This window comes from Mus caroli, chromosome 11 (assembly GCF_900094665.2).
Source record: "Mus caroli chromosome 11, CAROLI_EIJ_v1.1, whole genome shotgun sequence".
Taxonomy (NCBI): domain Eukaryota; kingdom Metazoa; phylum Chordata; class Mammalia; order Rodentia; family Muridae; genus Mus; species Mus caroli.
Window position 1 is genome coordinate 75141452 of NC_034580.1, and position 10000 is coordinate 75151451.

General features: G+C 45.2%; 1 protein-coding gene across 2 annotated transcripts in view; it reads left to right on the plus strand.

The window, feature by feature from the left end:
* Positions 1-10000, plus strand: part of Rnf135 (ring finger protein 135) — a 17192-nt gene that overhangs the window by 2978 nt on the left and 4214 nt on the right. For both annotated transcript variants that reach the window (XM_029483573.1, XM_021176040.2), the window contains 2 exons: positions 2566-2709; positions 7493-7655. In XM_029483573.1, coding sequence (XP_029339433.1) covers positions 2566-2709; positions 7493-7655 — 307 coding nt within the window. The remainder of the gene's footprint in view (positions 1-2565; positions 2710-7492; positions 7656-10000) is intronic.

The window sequence follows — 10000 nt, forward strand, 5'->3', positions numbered from 1 at the left end:
TTTTTTTTTTTTTTAAATATTTATTTATTTCATGTGAGTACACTATAGCTGTCTTCAGACACACCAGAAGAGGGCATCAGATCTTATTACAGATGGTTGTGAGCCACCATATGGTTGCTGAGAATTGAACTCAGGAACTCTGGCAGAGCAGCCAGTGCTCTTAACTGCTGAGCCACCTCTCCAACCCCAATGTACATTATCTTATAACTGTAGTAGTATGTAAAAGTATGTTTGGAGGCTGGAGAGATAGCTTAGTGGTTAAGAGCACTGGGTGCTCTTCCAGAGGACCTGGGTTCAAGTCCCAGCACCCACATGACACCTCACAACTGTCTGTAGCTCTTGTTCCAGGGGATCCCAATACCCTTACATAGACATACATGTAGTCAAAACACCAATGTACATAAAGTAAAAATAAGTAAATTTTTGTTTGTTTGTTTGTTTTTGTTTTTTCGAGACAGGGTTTCTCTGTGTAGCCCTGGCTGTCCTGAAACTCACTTTGTAGACCAGGCTGGCCTCGAACTCAGAAATCCGCCTGCCTCTGCCTCCTGAGTGCTGGGATTAAAGGCGTGCACCACCACTGCCCAGCTATATATATATATTTTTTTTAAATGTTTTATTCCCCTGATGTAATTGTTGTCTTCAAGGCTTACTGCCTCTGTCTGCTAACCTAAGCATAGTCCTGGAAGCTTCTAGCCTCTGTACAATCTAATCTAGGCCTAGAATGTTTTCAGCCTCTGAGATTTACTGCTGGATAAGCTCACCTCTTCTAGTTCTTTCTGAGTTCTTGCTGGCTGGTTCAACTCAGCTGTCCTGGCTCAAACTCCTCTCCAAGCTGACTAATTCAAACTGACTTCTTGAGCTGGGCTGTGGTGGTGGCGCATGCCTTTAATCCCAGGGCTATCCAGAGAAACCCTGTCTCGAAAAACAAAACAAAAAAACAAACAAACCAAAACCAAACTGACTTCTCTCAGCTTCTGACTGAATTGCTCTGCTTGGCCTCAACTAACTCTGACAATCTGTCCTAATCTTCTGGCTCTTTCTCATACTAGGGCTTGTTCTCTCTCAACCTGTCCCAGTAAAACTATCCCCTCTCTCTTCCTCTGCCTTTCTCAAGTTTGACTCTTTCCTGTCCATTCTCGTGAGAGTTGAGCATATCCTATTCTGTCAAATCTTTCTTTGATCCATCACCTTGTCTGTCCCCTCTGTTAGACATCCCTTTCAAACATGGGTGCTTCTTCTACAAATTAACTTTACCTTCATTGTTTGGGATTAAAGGAGAGTACAAAGGGCATGTCTGTATTTCATCCAGAAGAATTAAAGGTGTGTGCCAAGGGCATCTCTGTATTCCATCCAGAGTAGCCATGTTCCTGGATTAAAAACCCTTTATGGTTCCTGTTTTCAGTTTCACTCTTTGAGAAATGCATTACCCCCAGCCTTCTCACTTATTTTTTTTATATAGTGTTAGAATAAGACTAAATTTGCTGGGTGGTGGTGGTGCACGCCTTTAATCCCAGCACTTGGGAGGCAGAGGCAGGCAGATTTCTGAGTTCGAGGCCAGCCTGGTCTACAGAGTGAGTTCCAGGACAGCCAGAGCTACACAGAGAAACCCTGTCTCCAAAAAAATTCTAAGTTTAAGCAAGGCCTGGTAGTGTTAGGGTCCATGAATTGCTAAAGAATGATACCCCAGACTCAAGTAGTATACAAAAGTATAGAGCGTTTATTGAAAAAATTCCTGCATGCAGGGTCCCAATTCCATCGGGAAAGAAGGACCCTGACTGAATTTGCAGTTTCAGTTTCAAAGCCAAAAGGAACATTAGCGTGGGGAAGGTGATCTATAACTTGATTGGTGGGTTCTTTCACCAGGGGGTATCTGGGTGATACTATGATTGGTTAGGGTCTTGCTTCAAGCATACTTGTCTAACTATTCTTGCTTCATGCCAAGAAGGGGTAGCTCTAGACCTCTTGGCCACAAGCTTGGCTAACTGTCCTTTTGCAAGCTGTCTAAGGGTCCCTTTTTCCTAAGCCTGCAGTGTTCCGGTAACTGACTTGCTCAGTTCTGGGAAGTAGAAACTCAAGCCTGGTTTCTTAAACTGCTGGTTTGCAGCCTGTCATGGAGTCAGCCTGGCTCAGGCCAATTCACCCCTTTTATTAGCATATCATCACATTTCTTTAATCACAGCACTCTGAAGCAGAGGCAGGCAAACCTCGGTGAGTCCCAGGCCAGCCTGGTCTCCATAGTGAGTTCCAAGACAGTCAGGACTTTGTAGAGAGGCCCTGTCTAAAAAACAAAGCAAAACAACAAAAGAATGTAACGTCATTTGTTCATATTATTTTCCTGATAGAATTTGTTGAAAGGACCCCTTGCCCCTTTGAGGAGTATTTGCATCTACCGGTGGAGTGCTGGGATTGAAGGCAGCAGCATCACTTTAGCCACCTGGTTTTCCACTGGTCTACCTGTCTGCTTCCATGCTACTACCTTGATATTTAAAGCTCCTTTTATTGAGGGAGCTATATTCCGGGATCCAAGTTTTTGGGAACCAGAAGCCCAATTTTGCTCTTTTAAAGGTGACAGTACAGAAAAGCCCCACAAACGTTATCCAGGAGCTGACTGACATGGTGAGACAGCTTGTAGACGATGTCAAGAGCCTTCAAATGCAAAGACCCAGCTTGGGATCTGGACAGGACAATGCACGAGGCACCCCACCCACAGTAAGTTCAAGAGGGACGAGGGGCTGGGGTGAAAGACAGCTTTCAGCTAGAGCTATATGGGAGACGAGTGCATCGCGTCTCATGCTTTACCAGTCTCTTCATTGCCAAATAAGGCTGACTGGGAATGTGGTGTGCTGGATATGAGTTCATGGAAGCTTCGAGTAGGCTGGGATCCATCCTTCCCACTCTACCTAACTTACTCTCTCTAAAGTCACCAATGATCTCTAGGTAAATCCCACTGATTTGAAAGTCCTCATCTTCAGTGTCCCTTAAAAACTTTCTTAAAGATGTATTTATCTTAGGCTGGAGAGATGGCTCAGCGGTTAAGAGCACTAACTGCTCTTCTGAAGGTCCTGAGTTCAAATCCCAGCAACCACATGGTGGCTCACAACCATCCGTAATGAGATCAGATGCACTCTTCTGGTGTGTCTGAAGACAGCTACAATGTACTCACATATAATAAATAAATAAATCTTTAAAAATAAAAGGTATATTTATTTTATTTTTATGGTTTTGGGTGTTTTGCCTGCTTTTTTTTGTATGTGCACCATGTGCATGCCTGATGTAGAGGGTCAGAAGAACGAGGATGTTGGATCCCTTAGAATCAAAGCTATAGATGTGTGTGAGCCATCATGTGAGTACTGGGCATTGAACTCAGATCCTCTGCAAGAGGGACAGATGCTCTTCACTGCCAAGCTAACTCTCCAGCCTCATTCAGTGACCTTTCTTTTTTTTTTCAGTGACCTTTCAAAAAGTATTTTATTATTGTATGGGGGGAGTTTGTGTGTGGAGGGGAGGGTGTGTGTGTGCAGGGTAGGGTGTGTGGAGGTCAGAGCACAGCTTTCCGGAGTCCATTCTCTTTGTCCATTGTAGGTTCCAGGAATCTATCTCAGGTCATCACACTTGTGCAACAAGCACTTTTGCCAGTTGAGCAATCTTGATAACACCCTCCTTTCGCTTTGAGATAGAATTTTGTTGTGTTGTCCAGTCTAGCCTTCAACGTGAATTCATCCCAGCCTCCTGGCTACTCCTGAGCTCCACTGTGCTCTCCAGGTCACCTTATTTGCTTTTGTCTTAAGTGCCTGGGTCTCTATCTTAGGCTGGCCTTGAATTCAGTATGTATTTCGAGCTGCCCTTGAATCCCTGACCCTCCTTTCTTGTTACTCTAGGCATAATTTTTTTGCAACCTACTTTTTTTTTTTAAAGATTTATTTATTAGTATAAGTTCACTGTAGCTGTCTTCAAACGCACCAGAAGAGGGTATCAGATCTCATTATGGGTGGTTGTGAGCCACCATGTGGTTGCTGGGATTTGAACTCAGTACCTTTGGAAGAGCAGTCGGTGCTCTTACCCACTGAGCCATCTCACCAGCCCCGCAACCTACTTTTTTATTTTTTTTTTATTTTTTTTTTAAAGATTTATTTATTTATTATATGTAAGTACACTGTAGCTGTCTTCAGACACTGCAGAAAAGGGCGCCAGATCTCGTTACGGATGGTTGTTAGCCACCATGTGGTTGCTGGGATTTGAACTCTGGACCTTTGGAAGAGCAGTCGGTGCTCTTACCCACTGAACCATCTCACCAGCCCCGCAACCTACTTTTAATAAGGGTTCAACCTCTCCTTTAGCCCAGCACTCAGCAGAGGTAGTGGAAGAGAGAAGTTATTAGGATGGGGGAAGTGGACCTGCTCAGCGATGGTTCTTTAGGGGCAGACTTGGTCTTCTTTGGTAGCAGTTTAGTCCTGTAGCAAACCCCAACTATGATTCAGCAGACACCAGAAAGCTGTAGTTCAATCCTGAAGAGACCACCCTGCTCACCAAATGGCCTGAGGCCACAGAAGCAGCAAGGTTCTGCAGGAACATGGAGAACACTTTGTATGAGTACATCGTTGCTGTCTTCAGACACTCCAGAAGAGGGCACCAGATCCCATTACAGATGGTTGTGAGCCATCATGTGGTTGCTGGGATTTGAACTCAGGACCTTCAGAAGAACACTTAGTGCTCTTAACCACCAAGCCATCTCTCCAGCCCAGAACAGCACAGTTAGATGCCCCAAACTCTGGTATCTCTGGGTATTCTCCATCACAGCCTTGGTCCCATTCTTCCAAACACACAAGTCAAAAGCCTCGAAGTCATGACAGGTCCTCTGCCCTAACCCGCCTAGCAGTGCATGGTAGCTCCAAGGCCAGCCTGAAGATCTTCCAGCTCTATTCATGCCTGAGCTCCTCTGAGATCTCTAGTCCAAGCCTATGACAGTCTCTCGCCTGGGTTGTCATCATAGCCCTATCAATGCTCCACTCTATTTTAGTTAGCTCCCTTCACACAAATACGGCCATGTGACTCATCTGCTTGAAATACTCAGATAATGTCTGACTTATTCAGTGGTAACCAGCTTTTGAAAAGAAAAGTTTATTGTAGGCCAGCACGTACAGGAGCCCAGTGGCAATGGCAGGACCATGTGGTAAGGGAGAGCCTCACAACCTACCTCAAGGCCAGGGAGCAAAGGAGAGAAAGAAGAAAGGAATGATACCATGCTCCCATTGGCCTGACGACCTTGCTCCACCTATCTCCTCAAGCCTTCAATGCCTCCCAGTTAAGAGCCCTGGGTTAGACTGCAGTGAATGGTTTCAGCAAAGCCTTTGCTATGTTTGGGTCAATCAGTAGAGGCTGAGAAACTGTTCTGGGACTGTTTGAACCTTGAAGAAATGTCCCCTTTCTCTGGAGAATCTGAACTTGGTGCAATGTGAGAGCTTGCAGCTGCACTGACCTTGGTTTTAAGACATTCCTGGCTGGGCAGTGGTGGCGCACGCCTTTAATCCCAGCACTCAGGAGGCAGAGGCAGGCGGATTTCTGAGTTCGAGGCCAGCCTAGTCTACAGAGTGAGTTCCAAGACAGTCAGGACTATACAGAGAAACCTTGTCTTGAGGGGAAAAAAAATAAAGACACTCCTGGCAAACCCTGAGTTCTTAGTTTTGATTATGAATAGCCGTAATCCCGTGGAACCGAGATTTGTGCGTATTGTCTGCTCTCACAGCCAGCAAGAGCAAGATAGTTGTGGTAGTTGGAACCTTTTCCAGCCCCAGTTAACCTTGTGTGTTTGACTAAAGGAACTGGGAGATCTAGCTGGGTGTCAGTCTTTTCCAAGAAGGCTGAACTCCTCTGCTCCTTTGGAAAATGAAGGCATAGATAGCATTTTGATGAACTTCTTTCTCTACTGTAGAACCTACAACCAACATCAAATAATATTAGACATTATTAGATGGGGAGCCATGTGTGATCTGAACTGTGGCAGTGTCTGTCTGTTTGGGATTAAGACCCAAATCCTCACAGAACCAGAAAAACCATACAGGATCCTTCCTGTGTCCTTCCTGACCACATCAGTCCCTGTGGCATGTCTGTGTTTTCCCACTATGGCTGCCTTTCACCTTTGCTTCCTTGGGGAAGACCAGTCCTCTTCCCTAAATCATCACACTCTGGGAGAGAAGCCTTCACCACGAGGCTCTTAAGATTTCATGCGCCTTGTGTGTTTTATCGGTTATTACAGCTGCAACCTTATGACTTGTGTACTCAGGGGGACAAAGAAGGTATCAGGCAACTTGGATTACCGTCTGTCTATTCCTCTGAGGCACGGTCTCTCCTTGAACCTGGGGTATCTGTCGAAGCCAGCAAGCCACTATGATCTTACTGAGATCTTGGAACAGGGGTCACCCGGGGGCTGTGGCTGGAAGAATGAGATCACTGTGGCTTAGTGACCATCAGCCTAGCTCAGGATTAGTGAGAGACCCTGTCTCAAGGGAATAAGGTGGAGAGTGACAGAGCAGGACACCCGACATCCTTTTCTATGTGTACATATACCCCCCACCACCACCTTATACCACATACACAGATACCACACATACATATACCAAAAAAAACATATAAAAAGGATCTTCTAGACTGGAATATAGCTTAATAGTAGAGTTGGAATATAGCTTAATAGTAGAGTTTGTGAACAAGTCTCTAGATTTGGTCTCTAGAACTATAAAAAAATACATTAAATAAATAATAGCTGGGTGTGGTGGAAAGTGCCCCTTAGTCCCAGCACTCAGGAGGCAGAGGCAGGTGGATCTCTGTGAGTTTGAGTCCAGTTTGGGCTACAAAGCAAGTTGCAGGACAGCCAGGGCTACACAGAGAAACCCTGTCTTGAAAAACAAACAAACAAACAATGAATTATCTGTAAAAAGCACTTGTTTTTCTAGAAGAACTGGGGTTGATCTTCAGTACCCGCATGGTAGCTCACAGCCGCCTCTAACTCCAACTCCCCAGAAAGAAATCTGCCTGGATGTGGTGGTGAATGCCTTTAATCTCAGCATTCAGGCGGCAGAGGCAGGTGGATCTCTTGAGTTTGAGGTTAGCCAGGACTACACAGAGAAACCCTGTCTCAAACAAAAAACAAAAACAAACATAAACAAACAAACAAACAAACAACCCAATAAAATAAAATAAAACAAAGCCTGTTTATACTTCATTTAAAATTGCAGCTGGGCCATACGTGGTGGCTCATGCCTTTAATCCCAGCGCTCAGGAGGCAGAGGCAGGCAGATTTCTGAGATTTCTGAGGCCAGCCTGGTCTACAAAGTGAGTTCCAGGACATCCAGGGCTATAAAGAGAAACCCTGTCTCGAAAAACCAAAAAAAAAAAAAAAAAAAAAAAAAAAATTGCAGCTGGAAGGCAGAGCTTGGGTGCATTCTATGAGTTCCTCAGTTGGCTTTCATTTCATTGTTCATTCTTGACTGACCAACAGGATTCTTCCTCTGAGGAGGAACATTCCTTGGATTCTCCAAAGCTGGTGACCTTCAGTGTACCTCAGAAGAAAATGCAGGAGATTCTCCATAACCTGGAAGAAATTCAGGAGAAACTGCAAGGGGGTGTCCCATGGAGGGCACCCCCTAGAGAGCGAGTTCAGGGTGAGCTGATGTTTACCGGAGCAGGACTGATTAAGGAAGTTGGGTATTTTCAAAACCTACTTTTAATAAGGCTTATTAAACACTTTAACCTCCCTTCTAGCCCACCACCCACCAGAGGGAGTAGAAGGAAGAGTTGTTGGAGCAAATCCAGGCTGCGTGATATCTTAGAATATCAGCAGTTCAGTTCACATGAATCAGCAGTGGCCGCTCAGATTCACTCACAAACACCATTCATGATTTAGCAACGGCAGGGTTGATCCAGAAGAAATCACGGGACTCTGCTGTATGTTGTTCCTTGGGGCGATTTCAATCTCTGTTTGTCAGGATACCAGGAGTCTAGTTCAGCAGTGTCAGAATAGCAAACACAAGTCATCATCGGTGTTACAATCCAGCAGAAACAGCCAGGCCTCCGCGGAATCAGCACGAGTCAGCAGGAGCAACCGTGGCCAGCAGAGATGCCAGGAGAAGTTCTCTGCCGTACCTTTCCCAATGAAATGAAGATCAGCAAAGACGCAAGACCACCAAAGCATCGCAAGGCTAGTTCCACAAGTACACTGTCACTCTCCACTGAGTCCTATTTATACTCCTTCTAAACATCACGTGCCTTCCCGTGGGTCTTGCATCAACAAAACATCACGTGAGTCCATCAGCTGACACATCCAGAAGCTTCCTCTTCACTCTGCCAATAGGCCCAAGTCCGAGGAAGTGGCAGGAAGCCGCTCGAACACCACCAGGAAGTCATGACAAACGATGACCAGTAAAGAATAGTAAGGCACACCAACACTATCCATCATCGTCCACTGTCTGCTGGGTTATATTTATTTATTTCCCTTCTGAACATCATGTGTCCTTTCACATGTCTGCTTTAGGAAAACATCATTTGATATAACTGCCTTTCCAAAGAAACCATAAGTTGCCACTGATTGGGTGGGAATGGCCAAGTGTCCCAAGCTTTGTTCTCTGGAGATAGGGCCCAGAGCATGGCTGTTTTCACTGTGATTGTGTCAGCTGAGTAGGGGCGAGCTGAGGTATGGCTATGTCTGTATACTCAAGGTGTTTTCTGTAACATAGGCCCCGAGTAAAGGAAAACTCCTATTTTTAAGACATATGATCCCTAATCCTAGTTTATGGCTTATCTTTGGTTTTGGCCTGGGGAGATTGCAGATAGGCTGACTTGGACTTTTTGTTTTTATTTTTACTTACACATGTTGTGGTGGTGGTAGGCATGTGTGTGCCAGAGCTTGTATGTGGGGGGAAGTCAGAACAACTGGCAGAAACTGGTTCTCTCCTTATACCAACTCAGGAGGTTGGGTTGGCAACAGGTGCCTTTATCCATTGAACCATCTCTCAGCTCCCTGCTTTTATTGCCTTTAGATGTATTTTATGTGTACAGGTGTGTTGCCTGCATGTATATGGAAGACACTATGTGTATGTCTAGTGCCTTCAGAGGTCAGAAGATGGTGAGGGCATCAGATGCCTCTTGTACTGGAGTTAGGGATGGTTGTGAGCCACTGTGTAGGTGCTGGGGACCAAACAAGGGTCTTCAGCATGAGCAACAAGTGCTTTTACCTGATGAGCTATCTCTACAGCCCCTGTTTTCATTTCTGAGATGAGGTTCCCAGAGCAAGCTGGCTAGCAAGGCTATCCCATCTAGATAAGCTCTGGGTTTGATTGAGAGGACCTGTCTCAATGAATAAGGTGAAAGAGTGATTGAGGGTGATTTCCAACATCAGTATCATTCCTTCACATGCACCTTTACCTGCGTGCGTGTGCACACACACGCACAAGCAAAACTATGCACATATATGCACATATCACATACATGAAAATGGAAAAGAACAGAAAAGAGAGCAGTGGGAGAAGATTCTACCTTTGCCATATTGTAGGGCTTCCCTCCAATGGCGGTTTGTGGTACTGACACGGCAGGGGTTCTGAGTGTTCTGGATTTGAGGGTGCTGCAATCCCCTGGAACTGAATTTGTTTACTTAATAAATATGCATAGAACACTTTCTGTCTATGATTCTTAATGTTCAAAATATAGAGATGAACACCTTCCCTGTTAGCAAGGAGTTTCGGGTTTTGTAGGGGAAAACAGTTTGGAAAAAAAAAGTCCCACAGTGATAACATGGGGCTGCATGTACTCGGTCTGAATGTGGTGTCTGGCTTGTGCTAATGTGGTAATGAGAAAGGCTGCAGGCCTGCGCCCACCATGTGACAGCTGGATGCTGAAGTGGACATTTCTGGTTTCTTTGGACTGAGTTGAGTCGCTTGATTTTTTTTCTGGAAGCTGTCCTGTGAGAGGATATTTTGCTGAGGCAGACACTTGAGAATACAGATAGAACCGT